Source organism: Stigmatopora nigra, chromosome 10 (assembly GCF_051989575.1).
Source record: "Stigmatopora nigra isolate UIUO_SnigA chromosome 10, RoL_Snig_1.1, whole genome shotgun sequence".
NCBI classification, from domain to species: Eukaryota; Metazoa; Chordata; class Actinopteri; order Syngnathiformes; family Syngnathidae; genus Stigmatopora; species Stigmatopora nigra.
The window spans coordinates 10,234,732-10,260,250 of NC_135517.1; the positions used below are offsets into that span (position 1 = coordinate 10,234,732).

General features: G+C 38.3%; 1 protein-coding gene across 2 annotated transcripts in view; it reads right to left on the reverse strand.

The window, feature by feature from the left end:
• Positions 1-92: 92 nt before the first annotated feature.
• Positions 93-25,519, reverse strand: part of chchd6b (coiled-coil-helix-coiled-coil-helix domain containing 6b) — a 26,291-nt gene continuing 864 nt past the window's right edge. Inside the window, exons 2-9 of one of the 2 annotated variants that reach the window (XM_077727193.1) lie at positions 25,107-25,200; positions 24,749-24,803; positions 24,509-24,665; positions 20,046-20,066; positions 18,362-18,445; positions 13,987-14,057; positions 8,146-8,281; positions 93-394 (exon numbers count right to left, since the gene is read on the reverse strand). In XM_077727193.1, coding sequence (XP_077583319.1) covers positions 371-394; positions 8,146-8,281; positions 13,987-14,057; positions 18,362-18,445; positions 20,046-20,066; positions 24,509-24,665; positions 24,749-24,803; positions 25,107-25,200 — 642 coding nt within the window. In that variant the 3' untranslated portion in view covers positions 93-370. The remainder of the gene's footprint in view (positions 395-8,145; positions 8,282-13,986; positions 14,058-18,361; positions 18,446-20,045; positions 20,067-24,508; positions 24,666-24,748; positions 24,804-25,106; positions 25,201-25,519) is intronic. The other variant, XM_077727194.1, reaches the window with a different exon arrangement.

The window sequence follows — 25,519 nt, forward strand, 5'->3', positions numbered from 1 at the left end:
CCATTTCAAGTCATTATTAGCATGCTGTGATGTGACATTCACTCCACACATTCACACACACACAACACAAAGACACACAACCTACAGTCTGGTCGCTACCGGATCACCTGGATTTATTTCTAAGAAGGCAGGGGTGTGCCTGTGCAACTTGACAATAAATCAAGGCACAGGGGAACAAATCAAGATAATTCATTCCAAAAAATACAGAAGGAGGGTGAGTGAAATAGAAGAGGGGGAAGCTTTTCAGTGGTGGCAGCTAAATAAATAAATAGATGGCTAACAGAAAAGCACAGTGAGGGAAGAATTGGATGGATTTGACATGCCCCTTCTTTTTCACTTCTGCTCTTCATACTTTCTTGCTTGGGGCTTCTTATCCCTGATTGGTCAATGGGCTCTGCAAGAGAGAGACACAGAGACACAAGAACAGACAGGCTTGTTTCTAAACGTACAGTGACTGCAGCATACGAATTCATCAAGTCAAGGGTTTAACGTGTTTGTAAGACGAAAGACCTACAACTGATGTCATTCAATGAGCTAGAAAACAAATGCTTTTCATGTGCTTACCAAATCGACCAGAAACTCGAAAGCTTCTGGTTATCTTTACTTGATCATTTGAAGAGCTCCTTCATGGAGCTAAACATTGATGTGACAACCTACTCATGAAGAAGACAAACCATGGCACACAATACAGGGCGAAACAGAAAACACCCAGTTATGTATTGCACATTAATATCAATCCATTGTTTGTAGGTAGAGTAAAAACCACCTGACAACAGAAAATGTGCTAAAAGCCAAAGAAAAAATCATGAGGAATTAGATTTTCAAAGAAAATGTGTGTTGGTTTTATCTCTAATTTCTTAGTGAGCTGCATCTTATCCCAGCTAACTTTAATTAAGGAGCAGGACACTTTAACGATACTTATACTTACGCCTATGAAAATGGTACTTTGCATTTTCTTCCAAAGATTTCCATCACAATGATCCTGAGTTTATGATCAGATTAAGAAATATTTTCAATATAACTTGAGACATATTCAAAAGCTAAAGTAAAGTTGTACATAAGGTTATTCAAACCTTCAACAATTATGTCCAATTTATGGAGAATTGGTACAATCAATCTGCCGTCCGAGCCATTGTAGTATTTTGTAGCAGTCATGTTCAAACTTAGTTGATCCAATGCATCATAAAAAAGAAGACGCTACTATAGCCATTAAGAATAGTGGTGGCTGGTGTAGAGAAGGAGCTGATTAGACCTAAGCCAGTCCCTGCAGGGTGCAAGTCGACTCAGTCTTTGTCAATAAACATGCAAACACACAATCAGAGAATGAGACTCAGGGTGACAAGGTTAGTGAAGCATTAGCTCGTGGCTGCTGGGAAGGCAAGTTTGCATGCAAACTACCTCAATGCTCTTTTGGCAAGCGGACATGCTGGCGGGCAGGTTAGTTGCTTACTTGCCAAGTACATCCGAGGGCATCGCAGCCTGTAGCACTGAATAGGAGATGAGCGCCAAATGTGACAAGGGGACTTAGCTTTGCTGTTCCACTCGGGTTCAGAATCATAAAAAGGGAACTAAGCGAGTTCACACACATGCTCACAAACACTGTTTGTGTGAAGGCAGTTCTTCATGAAGGTGTGTGCCTATGTGAGTCACGATGTGACGCCATTGTCACCCGAATACCCGACAATTTGATGGGACATTATGTCTCATGTATAATGCATGAAGTCGTTCCAGAGTTTCAAATTGACCCCAAGCACCTCCCTGAGTACACGCAGCTCAATATGAATCCTCGGAACCACATTTGGCCCGTCGCCATCCACACTTGGATAATTTAATGACAGGAGAAGCTTTTTCATGCTAGGCACTTTGGGCAAGGAGGGGAGCCAAGTATTCTAGCTCAAGGTGTGCCCTAGATTTAAGACTACACTGCTATATTATGTACACTAACACACTTTTCACAAAACTATATAATGAAAGGAAAATCTCAACTAATTTAACTGCTACAATAATTCTGTTAAAAATTACTTTTCCACTCCAATTGCAAAGAACAAACAGGCACTAGCTATGACAATGTTCACCTGTTTCTGGGAGTGTTATAAGTGCACACACCTTAAAAGGGCAGCTGCAGAAATACAAAATTGAAATAGTTACCTAAGAAGAAAGGTGATAGTGAGTCGGATAGTTACTATTGAGTGTATGTAGACTGTATTGTATAGCAGGAGTCAGGAACCCATGGCTCAAGAAACATATATGTCTCTGTTGATGAGTACATATGACTCTCTGCTAATCTGAAAACTAAAATCTGGAACCTGCTGGTGAGAGAGCCGAGTCCCGAATGCACCAATAGGAGTGTGGCACTGCCACAACACTGTGGTTGCAACATTACCTCTAGTGCTTCTACAGCCACCAATGGGATCTTCGTGTTGGCACACCACTGTGGCCACGACACATCCTCGAGCGTCGCTACATCCACTAAAGGGATCCTCGCGTTGACACACTGCCTCGAGCATTGCTACATCCACCAATAGGAAACTCACATTGGGACACCACTGTGGTCGTGACACTTCCTCGAGCGCCGCAACAGCCGCCTATGGGAACCTCGTGTTGGCACACTGTGGTCATGACACTACCTCAAGCGCCACTACGTCTAGCAATGGGAATCTTGCGTTGGCACACTTTGCTCGAGACACTAACTTGAGCGACAATATATCCACCAATGGAACATAACGTTGGTACACCACTGTGGCCCCATCACGACCTCTTACTGCCTCTACATCCACCAATGCGAGACTCACTATCATGTATATATATTTTTGTTTTTCTTTGACTTCACATACACAGCACGACGTGAATCTTTATGCATTTTTATCTTTAGTTCCAAGTGCATATCTTTACTTTTAGATCTGTTTGAGGTTAACCTAAAAAGGTGAACATACAACAGAGCATTCATACCTCTGCCTGAGATTAAAAAAAAAAAAGTTTGTTGTCGGAAACAGAAAACGTTTTTTCCACCAACATACAAAATATACACACAGTAAAGAGGCATTTCTCTCCCCTGCTAGCTTCCATCCAATTAGTGAGCAGTGTGAGGTGTTGGAGGATTGTTGCACTGGTTGGCTAGGAATCCAATTCAAAACGGAGTGGTGTCAAAGCAACAGGATACACGTGAAGGCTCCGTTCACACTTACACAATCCTCAACTAATAGGCAAGAGAGACAGCCGACCTACAACTTGAACACACATCTAACAACATACGAAGATCCACTGACGCACATGCTGGAAAATACAAAATAAATAAATAAATAACACTAGCTCACTCGGCCCTTTCTCTGTGAAAAACAAAAATAATAGACAACTAGAAAATCAATAACTGTCTTTTCTGCTCAGCGCAAACGGTACTCAGCTTGCCTTTCTCTTGGGAGGCCAGGAAATAGTTGCCAAGCAAACAATGTCAATCAGACACTATCGTGGAGCTATCACAACTTTTTTCCCCCAAACATACAAGGTCACTTATTAGGCTCCCTGTTGTGTGACCGAGTGATTCAATTCATTAGTCTTTACTTGTACATGGATGGATAAACACCTACAGTTTGGATGTTTCTTAGAAGCTGTATAGGCAGAAATGCTGAGATAGTAATTCTGTTAGGGCTCCCGCCCCATCATCTTGAGCTCGGACCACTTTCACTAGCTGTTTTTTGATTTACAGTGAACTCTCAGTTCCCTACTCTCTACTCAAGGAATACCCCACAGGGCCAATATTTCTTTGTTTGGAACAACTTGCAATTCATCAGCATGTTCCTCACTTCCGTCTCCACTTCCTTATGAAACAAAACTATTCAGAAAATATTCATGACCTCATAAATGAATGAGAATTGACGCCTCATGCAAGCATGATTGGGCAAGTATTTTGTTAATGATAGTGAACATGATAATCAATACTTCGATCTGCTGGGAAGAAACAAATAAACAACTTCACCCACTGAGTCACAATTCTTCTGCCAAGCACATGGCAGCTCAAACGTGACAGGATGTAATTGATCACATGATACATAGAAGTGCAGAGCAGTGGCAAAGATGAGAAGTTTAGCTGGCTCTATGACACACATTTCAGCCAAAGTTGTGGAGGATGGGGTGTATGGAGGAGAAAACAGCTAATCTTGATGTGGTCTGTGCTTTCGCAGGATGGTCGCCTTGGTGATGAAGGATGATGAAGAAGTGGGATGGAATACAAAGTGATGGACACAAGTATTTGAGGTGGTGTGTCTGGATAACTGTGTGTATATTAATATCCAAAGATGCATTTTTTTTATGTCAATTGTCTTTTTTCAGTTGTTTAAACAAGCGAGAAATATAACAGCAAATTATAACCATCACTATGGTGAAAATAGACATTAATTCTATTTATAATGGTTTTAAAAAGCAATTACAAGATATGGCTGGCATGTGGAGCATAAAAATCATACACAAAAAGTAATGTCGTATTGAGCATGTCGCTGTAATTTGGTCGCAGGAATCCATTATTTTTAAGAGGGATTTAATTGTTTGATGTTTATTTTTTTTAATTGTTTTTTGTTACTCTGTGTCGTGACCGCTTAAGTTACTTTTTGTTTCCATTGTTTGGTCAGGGGGTGCGACTTGTATGTGGACAATGTTTTTGTAATTTTATTAACTTTTGTTTCGACGTTAATCACCATTATTGATCATCATTTATCCGGTTTCAAAACGTGATTTAAAAAAAAAACCTCATTGTCAAAGTCACATTGAAGAACAAAAGTTTCTCAAGACTAGCACTTACTGCAAGGTTCATCAGCATCACCCTCCTCCACAACTCAATGAGGCTCCACTGTCAAACATTTGCAGCATGCAAATTCTATTTCTGGGCCTTTTTAAAATCATCCACCGGGGACCACTGCATCTAAGAGACACTTGCCTTTTTATTCCACACACTTAACCCACTTAAACCCATCAGTCTCCTAAAGGAAGCATTTGTCCACCCTGGTGTTTGAGTGTGCACTGAACTGAGAATGCACAATAAAGTGTCACTCTGTTTTAGCAGAAATCATGGAATATATGTCTGCAACAATTCATACTTAAGTTAACATGAGATTTTTTTTAAATTATTATATTCTACATATGTATTGTACTTCTTGGAATTATTTAAATCAATCATGTTAAAACCTTAATTCAAACGTTGCATTGAGTTATTCATACCAAAAACTTCTACTTTCAGCTTCAGCTAATAATTATTTCTTGCACACGATTAAATGTTCCTTTTCATAACAAATAGGGACGTGGAAAGGAAAAACCTGTCTGCTTTGGAAAATTCCTTCAAGGGATACACAAGAACAGTGACTTTATACTGTCAAAGGATTTAGTAAAGCGTTAAGCTTTTGTGTCAACTTAATATTCAAAACATAGCTAAGGAGAAAAAAATAGCACTACAATTTATATATGCAGTATATCATATAATGAATACTTGAAATTGATACCACGGATCTTGCAAGTTATTTCACAAACAGGTAAGTTTAAGCGCTCAGTGCTAAAGCAAAACAAAACTATAAAGTTTGGAGGTGCTGTTAAGATGTAGAGCAGCTGACTCAGGAAAATCTGTATATAAGCATATTTGTCCAGAAGAGTCTTGGGACAAACATCTTAAATCTGAAATGCTAATCCATTGAATCTGAACCTCTTTAAATCACGTTTAATGTAGCTTTGATTAAATGAAGATTTGTGCCATTGTGCAAACAACTAGACCTACTATGTACCCCATGGAGTGATGTAGGTAGAAGCTGTCATGTTAACGAATCCTTGCAAAGACCTGACAGAACTCCATGGCCAGCAGTGCAGGTCACAACTAATGCACAGACTAATGTGACAAAGCGTGCATTGACAAGCAGTGGAAGAGGTCTTAATAAGACTAGATGGATGTGTGGAGGATGGGATGTGGGACAGAAAAATACATCAACGGTGACAGCAGCAGGATTATTCTGTGGCAAGCAGGATGGACATGAGAGAAAGAGATGACATACTCAAATTGTTGTATATGTGCTTTGAAATAGCAGCCATTTTACATTCACTCAGATAACTCTTAAATCTTGCAACCTTTAGGTGCGTTTTTAAGTTTGAGCCATGGATGGAGAAGTCTTCAGAAGTCTAAAGGTCAACTTGAAAATTCAACTGTTCAAAAGATTAGAGCGACTACAATTTGAAAAGAGCGATTTCATCTTATAGATTATCCTTATATAGAAAGGTTGAAAAGGTGGCAAGGATAGACTTATTATTCTGACTCACCAGTCCTTGGAAATTCCAAAGAAACTTAAATGATTTACCATCGCTGTAACGTGTAAAAAAAATAATACTATCAAGGATAAACATGGCATTCATCTGCTTTAGCCTTCAGTAACTTTGGACAATAAAGTATTATTCCCTTCTGCTTGGAATAAATAGAATTTGACAATGATGGTGAATGATTTATCTGAGAGCATATTTAATTATCTAAATGTGTATCTAAAAAAAAGTATCCTCAAAAGGGTCATGGGGGTGCTGGAACCTAGTCAAGCTCAATTCGGGCACCAGACAGTGCACACCCTGAATTGGTGGCCAGCCAACCGCAGGGCACAAGGAGAAGGACAATCATTCATGTTCACAGTACCCATAAAAAACCCACGCAAGGCCAGGAGAACATGCAATATCTAATCTAATCTCATCTATAATATATGATATAATGTAATGTAATATATTATTATGAATATATATTTTAAAGGAAAATGAGTTTGCATTGATTACTAAATTAATTACATAAGAAAGTAAAGACAAAGGAAACTAACTGCGACACACTGAAAACTGAAAAGAATGTAATGATTGTTGGAAATGTAGAAGCAGAAAATTGCTTTCCTTTATCAAGACTAAAGTGAAAGAAAAAAAATGTATTTATAAACACAGAAAACTTTATTACAAAGAACACTTGAGTGGCATAATAATACCTTGAAGGATTTGGAAAAGCTAGTATGCTTTTATTCTGAGTGAGTGCAGGGATTGTTTGGACTATTTACAGACACAAATTCCCCAACAATTATGATTCTTATCCAGTTCACATCAGTAACATGTGTCCTTGTTATTGTTTCTTGGTGTTGTTTGTAGAAATAAGCACTTTGTAGATACGCTATGGTGGTAGTATGGACTAAAAGCAAAAGAATGTTTCAAGGTGTATTTGGACAAAATGATTTCAAGAAACTAATAAAGGTGTCATATTCCAATTAAATCCTGCAGCAGGGCCCTCAAATCCTTCTACCATGTCCTGGGTCATCTCCTGGTCAGACTTGGCCAGAACACATCACCTGTCAGACGTTCAGGGGGCATCCTAATCAGACGTACAAGCCACCTTATCTATCTCTTCTCTATAGAGACGAGTAGAGGCTCTACTCCGAATCCCTACTGGATGAACAAGCTTTCAACTCTATAACTACAGGAGAGCCTATGCAGTATGCTGCAAAAACTATTTTCAGCCTCTTGTATCCGGGATCTCATTCTTTCGGTCATGACCCAAACTCGTGACCATAGGTGAACGTGGGAACTTAGATTGACTAGTAAATGGAACTTTGTCACAGGGGACCAATACAGATTCCACATGACTGCAGATGCCACGCCAATCCACCAGTCAATCTCATGTTCAAATATTCTCTCACTTGTGAACAAGACCCCAAAATTCATAATCTCCTCTACTTGTGGAAGGACCTCATCCTTGACCCAGAAAGGGCATTACATCTTTTTCCGTCCGACGACCATGGTCTGAGATTTGAAGGTGCTGACTCTGATCAGCTAAAGGAGGGGTGGGCAAACTATTCCACAAAGGGGTGCAGGTTTTCATTCCAACCCATAAAGAGGACGCCTTTTCACTAATCTGGTGTCCTCCAAGTGCATTCAGTGCATTGCTAGAAGACCCAGCTTTCCTCTTTGGGGCCATAATGTCAAAAAGGCGAGGAAAGATGCTCCCAGCGCACTACATCGGATAAGCACTACACACCAACTAAACTGAAACTAAATGGGAAACGAGGCACTGTCGAAACTTAACAATAAAACAAAATTGGATGGCAAGTTATTCTATCCCTATCTGTCAGCTCTACACCCACACATAAGAATTTGACTTACCTTCTTGGCTTGCTGGACACAGGTCATGTACTGTTTGGCCAAACTAGAGCAACACAGGGTTTGCTGAGGATTTTCTCTGTAACACTGGAGCACTTTGGCCTGCAGCTCACTGCAAATTGATGTAGTCGACCGGGGTCTGCTCACACAAAAATACACATGCACAAAAGGTAGACTTGATTAAAAAAAAGGGCATGTACATTGTGTCTTAGTCCAAATAGTTTCAAAAAGATTCAGTTAGAAAATAGAGGTGACAACTTTGAATTTACTGAGTACATAAGGTTGGTGTCAAGACAAAAGTGTATATCATGTTATACATATTAATAAATCTGGACTTTATGCCTGCTTGTTTTTTTTTTTTTTTGCCAATTTACATTTTTCCTCTTGGGTTACAATATCAGATTGTGGACCACGGCTAGGTAAAAAGAAAAAACATCTTTAAAAATATGTCCAATTGCAATTGTGAGCAGTACAATTAATCTTTAACTAGTTCTAGAGGTCATTGGTTTCGTTTGATGTGTCATAACAGAAACTGTATATTCCCAATTGCCCCCAATTCAAGTATACAATTGCAGCCAAAGTTTCACCCTGGATATCTTCATTATTTATTTTTACTGCCACTATATTTAATGTTAACCAATTTACTTACTCAATCTGCAAGTACAAACACTGACAAGTCAAATAAATGAGTGTTTCCCTCATGGTATCACACAAAGCAATTTCAGAATTATGCATTCTTCACATATGAATGAGCATAGGTCCTTGTATTCAATGAGAACTACATACCATTAATTTGTTAGCATGCATTTCTGAATTAAGTCTATGTGGCATATGCACCAGATAAAGAATACACACTGAAAATTAGAAGAAATGAGTCTGCATTGGCAAGTGTATTGCAGTGATTGTTTGTATGTGTCTACATGTGTGAATGCATGTCCAGTGGAGGGTAGAAAAACAAGATTAATCACTGGAAGAGAGAATATTCATGAAAAGAGAGGTGAATGTAACCTGAGCGACAGTAAGAAAGGGGAGAGGTGGTAGAGTAGCGGTAAATATGGCAGTGACGTATTAAATGACAAACCTTACAGCTTGCACAATCCTGAGAAAATATTGCACTACTCGTCTGCTCTATTGCTTGCATTCTTTCATGCACCCCAGATGTAAAACACTTTTGCACTTCCTTTCATCATTTTACAAGGTCATTTAGAAGAGCACTGTTTATAAGCTATTCCATTTTTACCAGATTGTGCTAATGAACAGCTTCATATCTGTATTCTGGAGAGGTATGTACGAAAATAAAACTATTTGATAACATTGCTTCAAGGACCAAAATGGAAGACCGGTGTCCGAAAACTGATAGTAAACCCCTAATCAAATTATTGAGGCAAAAAACATCAACTTTATTTCTGTTTTTCTCCATTTAAGGCATTTTCAGTGCATATTGTTTTGTTTCTGAATTTGTCATGAGTCATTTGACATTCAGAATAAGCCATTATTACTCTATTGAGAAAAAAAAAACATTGTTAATTCTGACCGAGAAAGCAACCTCAGTTTTTGTCCCCTAAAAAGCAGAGGCAACCTGGACAAAAACAAAGAACTGATCTTATAATTGGTTAATTTGTGGAAGGTGGGCATCCATTATGAACACAAGATCAAAGCCATAAACAACTATTGCTTAGTTTCCATGTTTAAAAAGGAGAAATCTTATCTTAACTGTTAGAAACTGTGTTAGACAGTGTGAGAAACATCTTTTTATAACGTCGATTGAAATGTGAGAAACATATACTGAATAGCTGAAAAGCAATTTGTACATATGGCCTTTTCATGAAGACCCCAGATGAAGATGCTTCTAAAAATAATTTAGTTCAATAAATGGTTCTACAGACATAAATCATAATAAAAGAAGTTTAAATTAGAGCCATGATCCTCAGGCATGAGATCTGTATCCAAATGAACACATACGGCTTCACAGTTATGTGAAACAATATCATTTCAATAAATGGTTAAATGCAGGGAGAGATTGCTTTCACACAAATCCAGTAAATGAAGCAATCCATTTGGTTTTTATTCAGTACATCTTGAATTGGTACATACTGCTAAGGTTTGTGTTTCCGCAACTGTCAGTATGATATACAGACAAATAGCTACCATCGTAATGGTGATGTTGGTTCATGGGATTTTATCAAGTAAACATAAATTGGCGTATAAATGCCAGAAATGTTGTTAAGCATCTGATACTGACATTTTGTGGCATTCATTTAAAAAGAGACAAAAAAAACGACTGTCTTCATGGTGCGAAGTTTAAACATAAGTGAATAATCTAATGCTAACAATAGTGTTTTTGTGTTAAGTCATCTAAAAACTCTTTCAGAGTTTATATAGCATGAATATAATTACACCAAGGCCTTGCTTAACTAAAAATTATGGCAGTTGTTCTGCATTCTGAATGAATCACTCAGAGTTGGTGATAACAGTAACAATAGCCCCAAGGTGATAATCCAAGCTGAAGTAGAAAAAAAAATACAAATTATTTTCTCTATTCATGAAGAGAAACTTTCTGATACCATGAGTGTTCTAATAATGGAATCTGAAGCAGAAAATTGTCTTTGCTAATCTGCACCAACTGCCTGAAATTAAACTTGACTGAAATTAAAAGTGAGTTCTTATTAGAAAACTATTAGCCACTCACTTGTTGGACAGCAACAATTTTGCAAAGAAAGAAAAAAAAACAATACTCAAATGGATTACTCGCTGTGATGTTTTGCATAACCTTCTGCAGTTCTGCGGAAGAAAGATTGGGCTCAAATAAGTTTCCCATTCAAATTTGTTTCACCTTGGCACAGTGTGGTAGATGTAAAAAGAGCTTATGTTCTAAATTGCCACAAAGCATGACAATGGGGAACAAAGCAATAAGAGGAAAAGGCTAAGAGTGTTAAGGCGTAACATTTTATTATACCTTCTTTGTCTAAGTTGGAATTGTTTGTGTGTTAGCGGTTATGAATATAAGATAACAAGGATTTGCACTCAGTTAGAGCAAAAGCCAAAGCTGCATATCTTCTGTCATTTATATTACTCTGAGTGGACAGGATGAAAAGAGAAGTCAAAGATGTCAGACCTTGGGTAAAATTAAAAGGATTAAAGAGGCATGAAATCCTTGTATTGAAACTAGGTGATAGTCCTACAAGGATAACATTTAGTAATCACAAATCACACTTGCCCACACCAGAGGTAATATTTATCCTAGAGCAATATATATCTATATATACATGTATATATATGCGTGTATGTATATATGTGTGAATGTATATATATGTGTGTGTATGTACACACGATGAATAATTTTCAACCTTTTTCAGGCGTTGAGCATCTATCTATATGTGTGATAATTTGAATTTTCAAGAAACAAGGTGCTGTTTTGTTTATGTAACTTTAGAAAGGTGTGCTGTGTTTAAAGGTTGTGGGGAAAAGGAGGGAGTTTATGTGAAATGTGTTTTAGCAATTGAGAAAATGTCCAAATATGTCTGATGGAGGTGAGTCAATCCCTTACACTTAAAACTGACAAATGGGTGCCATGGAGTGAGAACAGATGCAGATAGCTGGAGTGAAAAGTGGAGATAGGAATATAGGAGGACAATTTGCACTGTTAGCTTTACTGATTGATCCCCACCAAATTCACTTTGAGGAACTATAGGGAAGTGTGATGGAAGGGGATAAGAGCAGGGTTTCATTAAAACAGGTGACATTCAAGAACAAGATAAGGTGCACATGTGCGGGCCTGTTTGTGTGTGACATCTATTTGCTGATAACATTTCAATCAACCGAACTTCAGCAGTTGGATGACTCACTCAAATTGCACCAGACGTTCTGCAAGACTATCTGGAATCACTTATCACCACTAGCCTTTCATTGCCAGCCATTTCAATTTCGGGCACTTACACAGAATTTTTGGAAAATACACTTTAACACCTTTGCCTGAAAATTTGAACAAAAATGTACCCTATGAAGCACTACACAAAATATATATTAAGTATTAAGAATGCATAGTTGATTTTTGGCTAGAGGTACAAAATTGTGTGCCAATTATGTTTTGACCACCATTGACGTCAAACGACATCCTTCGCTTCATTTTATTTCGTGGGAGCTCCTTGTGTGTGAATTTCAGACTTTTCTGAATTTCTGTCCCAGTAGGGGACAGACTTGCTCTGGAAAAGAGGGAAGGTGGACTTTGTTGGTGGATTAAGAGCATTTCTTTCGGACAAAGTGGTGAAATACTTTGGACCCTAGAAACACCCAAGAAAAGATTTTGAGGTGCACAAAATAAGGTTGCCATAAGTTTACAAGAAGGTGTTTTTATGTGTGAGCAGCCAGCGGTTACTTCATGGCTAAGCCTCACAAAAGACACCCACCCAGTGTCTTTAAGTTTTGTCCTTAGAGAAGTGACTTCAGAATTCAAAAGTTTTTCTAAGAGGATTTGTGTATTTCAAGATTTGCTAGTAAGTGAACATACAAGTCTTCCACTACTGTATGTTTTGGGGAAATGCTGACAACCCTTGATAATGAATAAATTATTCTTTTTTTCCCAAGCAACTCAAATTTAGACGTCAAGAAAAGTCCTTTCACCATGTTTTTCTTTCAAAAACAGAGGGACACCAACAATTTTGTGCGTGTATATAAAATGGCCAATTCAATGCAAGAAGCAAATGGTTCGAGCTGCATTAGGCTATACATATTTCAAAATGCACCCATCTATCAGCAGCGGGTAAATAGAATAATTACAGGATGGTCTGTTTAGTCGGAAATGACAGCGACCACAACTGAATGAAATCCTGCCCAAATGCAGTAATTAGGCTATATGGCAAGCACGCAGTTGTCGGAAGACAAATTGTACCCCCGTGTGTTTGAGATTGTCAAGTTTTGGTGTGAGCAATGCAAAACAAATAATAATATGAAAATAGGCCTTGGCCCAACAGCAAAACTGCTTTCCACCAATAATTTCATATTTCCATACAACAATGAATGGTCACTTAAAAAGAAACCTGCCCACTACAATCATGTGGATCAAATTTTGGGCAACAAGTGTCAGTTGACTACAGAGGGGTACTATTATTTTCAACAAATTGGATGAGCATTAACAGGATTCATATTTTAATTAGCTGTCTCATCATCATTGGCATATACACAGAAAAGTAGGATTCCCCTATCTTTGTCCTTTCCCATAATGTACAAAAAAACTGGATGTAAATTGGTAGCACCTGCAGATCTTAGTGGAGCCAGATTGGCATCCTTTTAGAATTGAATGGAACTGTCTTTCTTTTTGGAGATCTGAAACCTGTCATCCCAAGGAAAATGTTTTTTCAGAACATCATGCTGTGATTTCCATCAGCAGACTCCAGCCTTCCTCGGAATCAAATATTACCAGCACCAAGCCTTTTGGCATTTTAATGTGGTGACTAAAAGATAGGCATGGCAGTGTTTTTTAAATTAAAATAATCAATGCTGAGGCTAGATTAATAATATATGCCTATATTCATGTTGGTACACAGATTTGGGGTAAGTGTAAGATTCACATCAAACCAAATAAAATATACTTTTCTCAAGATAGACAGTTTTGCTCTATCAAGGCACTGAAAAAAAGACTGATATGCTATCTCACATAATTCCAAATTTTCCACCAATATAGCCTGTATTTATTTTGCATATTTTAAGAAAATGAACAGTAACAAATGAAATAGTTTAGGAGATTTTGGCTTGTTTACTTAAATGAAAACTATAAACCTCACTATTTCCCGCAGAAATTGACAAAATGTACCCTGAGATGTTCAAAATAAAAGTCAAAGCATTTACCTGATGTTAGTCTCTGCTTTTGTAGCTGCCTGGTTATATTGTTCAGCCATCTGTCGGTAAGTATCAAGGTTCTGGTGGGAGGGAAACAATGATGAATAAACATATTTTTTTTCCTGATTGAATCAGTCAATTGTTTTTCTTTCAAATGTTTAAAATATTTAGTATGCTATACTACATTGTGGTCATAAATGATTACATGACATTTAGGTACCAGTGTCTCGTAAATATCTACATAACTCATATAATAGGCAAGTGATTTTTAACAGTGGCCTTTTAAATACCCAAAATAGCAAATACTCATTGCATTAGTTAAACAAGTCGGCTATAAATAGAATATGACTGGATGAATTTAGGCTAGCATGCCATTGTCACATTGACAAACACTTAATTCCCGAACCCTAATCCCTGAACATATTATTTTAAACAAACAACAACAATGCTCACCTGTGAAGACATAATAACCTACTTTTTAACACTGTTTTTTTGTCCAAAAATGTAACATTCTTCAGAATGCTTGAAATCCCTATAGTTGTCCTCCCCATACACTCTTTATGTAATATTCACAAGTTTAAAGAGAAAAAAATGTCTAGCTTGTGGTTTTACCTACTCTACATATTCCAAAAGAAAGAGTGATAGCGGAGAAAGATAATTGAAATAAGTGAGCAGGGGAAGAGATCAACAACGCTCTTATACTATCCTCCTGCCTTCAATTCTTCGAGTGCCCCCTAGACATCCGTACATCTTTTTATTACACACCGATCTACATCATTTTCCTGATCTGAATGCCTGGTGTTAGAAAAGACTTAAATAATTTCACAGATATAGTTTCCTTAATCCTATCTGCAAGTATGAACTGTAGTGTAACAATCTTCATTGGGCACTTCTCTGCTCTTAAAGAAAAGACATCAATTGTAAATCCAAAAGGAAAGAAAAATCATGAAAATTCAAAAGGTTGCGCGATAGTTCTATTAACAAACCGTATAATGTAACAATTCACTCATGGAAGATTTGCAGGAGTTTCTGGAGCCTATCCCAGCTCACTTCAGGCGAACCTAGACTGGTCGCCAGCCAGCCATATGGTACACAGAGAGATAGACGACCATACCACCACCAGCGGGAATTGAGCCCACGCCTGCCCAGACCAAAGTCAGGTGAAGCACTACACCACGAGGCGCCCGTAATGTACCAATTGTGACAAGTTATTTTCAAATGATGCTTCAAATGCATATAATCTACTGAAAATGATATTAAACACAGAGGCTTGGAGCCATGCAAAAGCTGATACAACAATAAACTCAATTAGAAAATAAATGAGCTGAAAATGGAATGAAAACTGTCAGTGTGAGCAACAAATCAATTCTCTGACATCTTCTTAGGACAGCTAGATGGATGTGGTGAAGAATTAACTGAATATTATTGAGAAATGATTGGGTCAGATGTTTGCCAGATATTAGTGACAGCCTTTTACCCCAAGCTATACACTCAGCGGCTCAGTACACAAGCATACATGATTCGGGGATGTGGGAGGAAGCCAGAATACCCGGAAGAGGAATATAACCCTTGATCTCAGAGGCCGACGTCTTAACTCTGTCACCGTGCCGCCCTCAAACGTAAACAGTAGTTGTTAAATTGTTTTTTTGCTGCAATGGTGCATGTTTTTCTTCTATTACATGTCAACGCTATCAGTAGCACCACACAAACCAAGCTTTTCACAGTCATTTGCACATGTGGGGAGAAACACCCAAGAGAAAGACAGTCAAGGGAAATGATAAACCTCAACAGGAGAACGCTATGAATTTGTGGGATGTAGGAAAGTCTCATGCAGGGGATTAGTGTGGGTGCATGGGAGATGAGTGTGTGGGTGTAATCTTGCATACATGCAGGTGTGTGACTAAATCAGTGAAGGGGTGTGTGTGTGTTTGGGATGCAGTTGTATTCAAGTAACGCGTGCACGCATCTTCAGACAGCTTTCCAGAGGGTTTTGGATTGGGATGGTCTGATGTCAAGGTGCATGCCCCCCCTCACCCCCACCCCACACACACACACACTCCCAACTCGGATGAAGACAGATTTTTTTTTTGTATGGTGGAAGGTGCCAAGAAAAAAAGGGATAGGGGATTAAAAGAGGTAAATTTTAAACCAACACTTGTTTACAGAGTCAGGAGGTCTGCTGCCATGGGAAGACATGCTGCACCTGAATAGATTAGGAAGTCCCCTATAAATACACAAGCGAGCAATCATAAAAGAGAATATATTATGAAGTTTTGGTGTTGTTCCAGCACTAACATGTCTATCAGTGTGTAAGCTTCTATATTGGATATAGAAAGGGTTTGAATCCTCACAACAACTTCCATAGCAACAGTAAAAATTGCCAAAGCAAATAAACAAATTCACACACTTATTGTGGTGGATCCAAAACCTATCAACAGCCTTTGAGCAAACAGTAATCCATGTTAATCATTTATCCCAATGGCAAATATAAAACTGTGTGTTTTGTTTAACTGCAGATAGTCAACACTTCTTAACACAACAAAACATACAAATTTACTTCTAATACAAAGTAAAATGTTGATTCAGGGAAAGATCATGAAATTATTAGCTGGGAGGTCCTAAAATGTGTGCAAATATGTGCTATAATATAAATACTATTCCAGAAATATGCAGGTCTGAATTTATGGCAAGAAAAAAATATGTTTAGCTGTTTTCAGCATTGGCGTGTTGCCTGAGACAGTACATAGCACTTCAACTCATGAGAGGCCATTAATTTCAGCCAAAAGAATTTTTCCACAGGTATGGGAGAGTGAAGATAGGCAGAGAAAGGTGGAGAGGGCATAAAAGGGGAACTGGATGAATTAAGTGATAGATTGGAAAGGGAAGAGAAGGGAAGGTAGATGCAGGCTCAGGAGAGAGACTGTCTTCTTAATTCATAGTCCATATAGCGTCTTTATCTGTCACTCTCAGTCCCTCTCTTTCTCACTCTCTCATCCACATGCAGGGTCAGTTGCGAGCAAGTAAAGGTGGAAAATATCTAGGAAAGGGGACTGTCACAGCAAATGCAGAAAGATTGAGCATCCTCCACTCTTCTGCCAATCATTCTCCTCCCTCAAGCATTGCTGGGTGTGCTGCCTGAAAGAAGGAACCTTGCCATTTAACTTTACTATTGATGATTGCAGCAGACGAGGGCCTCATGGAAATCTCCATAGTAGGCACTGCTATTGGTGATAGCCTTTGCATTGCAGCTTTATTGGGGCAGTTTGTAGCTATCCGTCCACTTCCAAGTCTTTCAAATAGCTTTAAGCATTAGTTGTGGCCTTCATTGGAACTAAGGTGATACAAGTACTGCTTGAAAATGGCTAACAAGTACCAGCATAGCATCCTCTAAACAAACAGTGGATATCCATCCTTTTAAATTTGTTCTTTTGTAGCGGTACATAGCATCGGATGGAGCCTATTCGTCTAGAAAATCCGCAGATTTTGCTGAAGACTGATGAAGCACCTGGCAAGCTTTGTCAGCACTAGTAGCAGTTGAGATGTCTACCCATCCATTTGGTACCAAAGGCCTTCTCTTAACAACAAGTTGTTATTTAGTTGAAAAAAGCTTGCATTTCATTTTGCATTTGAACAGAAAGCTAAGTTTAAACTCATGCCAGTTATCAGTGACTATGAACGCACCCCAAGTGGAAACGACATCATGACGTGCAAGGCCACAGATCTAAATAAAATGAACCTAAATTCCCCTTCTTTAAAAAAAACATGAATTTTGTTTTAAAGAAAACTGTACTGTAGGCCAGTTCATTATAAAAGCAGCAGGGTGCAAACAGAGAGAAAGAAGGAGCAAGTTATAATCTAAAGATTGCAGGAAATGTTTTTCAGAAAAATGAATTATGAATAAATTGGCAGTCAACTTATTAATAAGTAGGTTACCATAGTCTTGAAAAGTTCTGATTTGCTTTCATATCTCATTCTTCTTTTGTGTTTCTGTATGCTCTTGTGAAAACCTTTTCCTCTCTTTTCCTTGATTTCAGTCTCTTGCATCTTCCTATATTTCAGTTCCCATTCATCACAAGGGGCATGAAATCATATCCCAGTCCTTCCAAACTTGCACTTCACTGCTATTTAACAAATGGACCCAGTAAAATGAAAGCAACATTTATAAAAGAACTATGCTTGTAGCTTATAAGATGCAAAATACAGAAAACACAGTGCTTTAGAAGAAAAAGAAAGTCGTTTAATTTTTTTTAAGGACCCAAGCATGCGAGTTACACGATGGGGACTATGCATGTGAAACCTGCCTCAATTCCTCTCGAGTTATGACGCCGCTGCGGCAGGGCTATAGGTGAAAATGTGACAAATTCAGGGATAAATGGTTTCTTACCTTTTTCTCCAGTGTCTCAAGTTGTTCTTTGTAGATGCTGGAAATGCTCGCCAACTCTAGTTCCTTTCTCTCCAATTGTCTGGCCTAGGGAAAAAGCAAGGCCAAAGAAATGTAAAAACTTGAAGTGTGAGAAGGAAAATACAGCAATAAATGAAACATGGCGATGGCAGCTCTACCACCTGAGCCATGACTTAGTACACCTGAAGAAAAAAACAGGAAAAAAACTCAAGGAAGTCTCAAAAGATGTTATGACAAAATGCCCATTAACAACTTCAGATGAATTTTGTGTTGAAAAATAGATGAATATATGTCATGATGAATATGATAGTAGATTAATACATTTCCTGATGTTAGGTATAATTTTTGATGAATGACAAAATGGAATGAGTTTGCGGTATACCTTTGGAGGCTTCTGACCATAATGGTATCAAACATTTAAGAACCGAGATTGAAAACCTCTCATCCAACTACAGTAACTCAGAAACCTTCCCAGAATAATTGAAGCGGCAAAGTGGAGACCATCCTATTTGGCCTGAAGCTATGAAATGTAAGTATGCTAAATATTTTTCTTCATAATACTTTGACAAATATTTAGGGGACATCACTAATTGTTCAAATCTGCAATTATTGAAAAGAATGATGGATGTAATATACTTTGGAACATAATATTTGACAGAAAACTAAAAAAAAAGGCCACCTTAAAAGGCTAATGGATAAATACATAGATTGCAATAGAATTTACAAAACTACTTGCATTAAATGTAGCACTGGAAACAAGAGCTGGAAAGACTGATTGCTGGCTTTAAGATGAGATTCTCCTAACATGATCACTGAGCTTAGCTTTAATAGGCGAGATGATGGCTGAAGAATAATGTTGTTTTGGCTGAAGAAAAATGTTGTTTTGGGCCATAGGAGCATGCAAGCAGAGCAAGATAAATGTTGTTAGGGTTCTCTGTGTAATACAAGACGGACATCTAACTGAAAAGAACTAATCTACTTCAGTGGGAAAATATAATGTCCTTATGGAGTGTAGTCCACCAGCCAACAGGGGAAAGTGTCCACTGCCATTCATAAACGTCCTACTTCGGAAGAGAGAGTTTGAGTGTTATTTTGCTGCCCTCCAACGCACACTCGTCACTTTTTGCTGATAGTGTATATCCTCATATAGACTGACAATACACTTATTGTAATGTTGCAGTTTTATCCCAACTTAACAGACATCTGCACTCCTAAAGAGCACATCTGCAAATCCTCATACGGTGTTGCTCACTGCTCCTTTTTTCTTACTGCAGCGGCTGTTTGATGCTCAAGGGCCTGTGTGTGTGTATGTGTGTGTAAAATCACCTCCGCCAGCAGCACAGATGATGTGTAATTTTCTGGCTGAATACCTCCCAAAGTGTTGTTGTGTGGAATGGTGCTGGAAACACACTCACAGCCTCGCTTTAATGCACAATGAAAACATGACATTTGAATAGAGTTTGTGTGAGTGTGCCTATGTGTCTTTGAAAGGGGGAGAGAGAGAGAGAGAGAGAGAGAGAGAGAGAGAGAGAGAGAGAGAGAGAGAGAGAGAGAGAGAGAGAGAGAGAGAGAGAGAGGGGGGGGGGGGTGAATGGGTAAAGAAAAAGAAAAGGTGATTTAGAAAAAAAAAAAAAAAAGAGACACCTGCAACGGCGATATTGCTTACCCAGGCATCTAAATCGGTAGGCTAGGTAGAAAGAAGAACCAGAGTTTAGTGAAAAAGTAGAAAAAAGTGATTGAGCTATGTGAAATGTTAGGTGCAGGAAAATGGTATTATGACAAACTGCTATAATTTTTCAAAGAGTGAAGAATTGTTTTAACTGAAGCCAGAAATGGCAGTAATTAAAAACAAAACCACACATGTAAGACAAAATCAGAAGAAAATGGTGAAACAAGTTATGGTTATGTTAAGTTCAGGAATGTATTTGATGTTCAGATCTTCAGAAATCATATGAGATAATATTCATAGCAAATTAGAAGTGAGCCTTTTTTTTAGCTCAAGTATCCTTGGCGTTTATTGACTTTTTTTGTTTTTTTAAACTTGTCCTGTTCAGCTGTTTAGACATGAATGTATAAGCAGAGCTTGGGGAATCTAATTCAGGCTCAGAAAGTATATTAAAGTGATAGAGTTTGACTGTTCAAAGATGCACATTGAACAGAGGCTAAATTTAGATGGGATTGTTAATGAATGTCATATAGAGAGTCTCTGCCAAGTTTGTTTCTGTTCTACTCAGTGGCTATAAAAAAAAGGAAGACAGTATGCCATGGAGCTCTTATTATTGCTTAATAATCCGTATTTTTATTGATTGCGGTGTAAAATCTCCAAATCATTCATATTCAAGAGTAATCTTGCAAATTCATTCATTCATTTTTCATTCTGCTTATCTTCCTATTACAGGGTACAATGAGAAGAACGACCATTCACGTGCACACTCATTCCTAGGTCCACTTTGGTCAATCTCAGAACTGTGAGTTTGTTACATTGTACTTGTGTGAGTAAATGATGGGCATACTTTGGAAAATAGTTTTAGTGGAGATGTACCCTATCTCTTCTAGGCTATGATTAAGCATCAGTTTCATTTATCCACCCCAAACAGTATTTCAAGTTAATTTGTAGGCAAGCTTCTATGGACCATTCTTCTTCTGAACAATAGGTTTTACCCTGCTGTCTTATTACATCACCACAACTCACTGATGGGAGATGTTCTCCACTCCTACGCATTTGTCCTTTGAGCCGACAAGATTTGTGCTGGGGCGCTACCTCCTCCGTCACAGCGCCACACCGATCGAAATCTCTTCAGCCGGTGAGGACTTTTCTCGTCACGTGTGATAGAGTGTGTGCGTGTACAAAAGGCTTAGCGGCATTAACATGATGAAAAAAAAATGTTACACCGGTGATAAGAAGCTCTGATAACAACCGGTTTAGCAATATGAATATGCCTGGATTACTGTTAAATTTGCTGTTTGCGTGACTCAAAGATTTAAACACAACCAGTGGGAATAATAGCAATGTGACAACATGTACTTGAATCTGCAATATACCTCCAATGTAAATGTATGATATTTGTCCAGGCAGGTGACATCTCAAATTGTGTGCCAGCCAATCACAGGGCACACAATAAATCAGACAACCACTCATGGTTACCCTCACAATCACACCATCAGGAGTGGGAATCGAACCCAGACTGCCAACACCAAAGTCAGGTGGAAGAACCACTGCTCCATCGGGTAGCACCTGGATTTCAGTTAGTATCACTAGATTGTTGAAAACAATGCTGATGCTTAAAAAGTGTTGGTTCTTTTAGCAGATACCTCCTTGGTTAAACTGTCTGTGCTGGATCTCTTGGAACGAAATACTGGAGGCCCTTAAGGACCGGCGGTCTTAGAGGCTAATTTAGGATGAATATACTGTTTTGTGTGACCAGTGGCAGAATACATGGTTGTTGCATTGTGCCATTCAAGATAATCTTGGTACTGTACCTGTATCTAGTTTTTAGCCTGAATATAGGGTGTGCTATGTACTAAACATATGCTTTTTGTACAAGGAAGTGTTTTGTGCTTAAAAGCACATATGCAGATGAAGTGTGTTCTAGTATGTGTATGTGTGTACGTGTTTACAGTATTGTGTCAATGAGGATTATTATCGCCCCGCCAAAACAAAAACAAATTGTTGCCATTTTATTTCTGGAATGCACGTAACTGAAATTAGATTTTTAATTTCATCTGGCTCTTTCCCACCATTGGGGCTGTAGGCCAGATCCGTCACCTGTGACAGCTATGTAAACATAGTGGCTTCATCCAAACATGACAGTGTATAACTCACTAATGAGTGCAACAAGAAAAGGAACCAGAGCCAGAATACAAACTACTAACTTCTATTAGACTATTATGTATCTATCTATAAACAAAATTTACAAACAGATTTACATCCTTTACCATCGTCGCAGAGACAACCCATCCACAGACCATTTAGGTCTCCCAAATTTAGATCATCAGACATGTCATTAGTCCTGTCACAGGAGATGAAACCATCTGAGAGGAAGACAGCAGTGCAATTCGGTACACAAAATGGTGACGTTCAAGGCAAAATGATGAAAATCATTGTTTGCGAAAAGCAATCTGTACAAACCAAACCAGCTCCACCTAGTTCTTTTTTCTTGTGCCAAAAGATATCATCTTTTCACCCGGTGATTCATCATCTTTCTAGTGGACAGTGTCAAATGCTTTGATCTCAAGGATGGCGCCCAAACAAGGGCACAAGCACAGAGACAGGTTGCAAAGAGATATGAGAGGCACAATGCTGTAATAGGACGTTGCTGTGGAGGAAACAGGTCCTGCCACTCTATATAAATGAACGTTTCAATAACGCCATCTAGTGTCTACCAAAGACGCCATCATTATTCTCAACTGCCTTCCTACATGCAAAGCCTTCCTGATTCATTCATTCACCTTCTGTTCCACTTATCCTCACAAAGGTTGTCTGAAATAGTTGCCATCCAATCACTGGACACAATTAGACAAATAACAATGTGCACTCAGTCAAATCGAGAGACAATTTTGGAGCATTCGATGATGTTTTAGGGTCGTTGGAGGAAACAAGTGTAACCAGAGAAAACCCAGGCAGGTACAGAGAGAGAGCATTCAAACTTCAAATTCAACTTTTGATCTCAGAAATGCGAGTCGAACTTACTAACCACATGCGCCTCACTCTAGTTTGAAGAAAAGATTGAGGTCGAAACAGTAAGAAATGTGTCTAACTACAAAACCGATTCACTTGCATCCTCTCTAATACAAAGTTGTCCTAACCAACTAAAAAAAGCAGTAAGTGACGCTGACATATAGCAACTTACCACAGTGTGACACAAGTGCCAAATTCCCGTCCACTGCCCACACACAACAGTCTGGCTGAAGTGTTAAAAGAAAACGGTGAGAGAGAAAGGACAGCATGTTCAATTTATCTTATTTTGAATCCTAATTCAGCAGTTTAACCATAAGTAACACCTAAAAAATACATTAAATCATACAAAAAATCTAAAAAGAAGGCTTTTTAGACTGTCAAAAACAGCAACAGCAATAGCAGTATTAGCCAGGGTTACATTAGTAGTTTTTACTTTTTGCATAATTTTTCATTTTGAACTAAAATCCAGTAAGTTTGTTTGCTTTCTTAGGTTGTTAGTCATAGTTTTTTTTTAATCTTGCATAGCTGCAGGAATAAAACTTTTGAATAAATAAATCTGCAAACTACAGCAAATAGTAACTTTAGACCATGGGTTCTCAAACATAAGGGGGTATATTTTATTTATGGGAGGAAAGACACCGGAGAGATGGAGGGAATAGGACCGCAAACACAAGAAGTGTGGTGAAAAAAGGAGGATACTGTGTTTTTTTTTTAAACGTGTGGTCCCACTAATAATATTTCAGCATAAGTGGAGTTTCTTTTCATTTCTTTCATTTCTAACACCATTGTTTATAAGGTGATAAGGTTTTGAATCATTTATCATTGAATCTAACTTGTAAAAATCAAGGTTTACAATTTTACGAGGTTATTTACATTAGCGGTGCAAGTATAAATAAAATACTCAAGACAAATCTTTGTAATAGTTTAAATGCCTCCCTTTACACTTGATGTTTTTCTAATGAATAAACTAAGTTGAGCAGCAGAATATGTAATAGCTCACTGTGGAACATTAGAAAAATAATACAAATATAAACTGCCTACATAAAATCTTACATTTGTTGCTAATGAGTTAAGAAGGGAGACAACACAGATGTTTTCATCTGCTCCGGAAAAATAAAAGGTGGGGATTCCCCCTAAAAAGAATTTTAGCTACTATTAAAAAAGAGCCATAACACACTTTTGAAAAGCCCCTGATGAGCCTCATCTCACTTCATATTACTTATATATGTGGGAATAGAGGAAATATGGCGTCTGCAGTGTCCACCCATCAAACCTGAGACAACTGGAGCTGTTTGGGCATGATCGGTGGGCTATGTCTACACTGTCAACGCAACAAAATTCATTACAGTAACTGCTGAAAGTATATTTTCTATTAGTTTGTAAAGCAAAAACTAATTTAGAGTAACTCCTTGTACTACTGGTTTATGATATAGAGAAACATTGTGACTCACCAGTAACTTTGCCTTCTCTTGTTCTTCCCTGGCCTTCCCTTTCTCAATGAGGAATGAAGTGCTGGAGTCATCCAATTCCTCCGCAGCAGATCTCTCGCGGTCCCTCTGAGAGATTTTGGCCAACTGCTCCTGCACCAGTGCTTGTTGATTCTCAAAGCTGAAGTCAAAAACATAAACCACAGTTAGTACTTAGTATTGAGAACATATGGATCAATGGACAAATAGATGGGAAGTACTAACGTTCTACGGATTTCCTCCTGGAGTTCTGTGGCAGACTGGCTGGGTGATTTTGTACCTGATAATCAAATGTCAAAATACAACAATATTGAAAGTTTAGCCAGGCAAACTATTCCACAAAGGGCCACAGTGGGTGCAGGTTTTCATTCCAACCCATAGAGAGAACACCTTCTCACCAATCTGGTGTCATACAAGTGCATTCAGTGGATTGCAGTCAGGTGCTTATTGTTTTCTGCAGAAATCTCATTTGTTAAAGTGTGTGTGGTGGATCCTTTGGAACAAAAACCTGCACACACGGCTGCCCTCGGGGACCGGTGTGCCCACCCCTGATTTAGACACAATGTCATTCGATGCAACATACTTGATGTCATATTATTGTCTTGTTGAGTTGGTAGTTTCTCAGAGCTGAGAGACCCCTGAGCGTCCCTCATTCGCTTGAGAACATCATCTGACAGCTGGAAAACAGTTAAAAGTTGTGTAATTAGTTTATCAAAACCTTCCTGTCCCATAACGGAAAAGGGGGCAGCTAGTCACCCACAAAATGACCACACAAATTAAAATCAACTTAATCACCAGGTAGTTTTCATTCTATTCATTTTGTGCAAATTAATAGCATGTGGACAATCTTCAATTCCACAAGGTGATTTTTGTAAGTCATGCAAAATAATAATTGTGAACACTACTGATCAAGCAAGAAAAATAAATATTGAAAACACAAGATCTGTCCATCCATATCTAGATCTTTTAAAAGTGTATTTCGTTAACAAAGAAAAT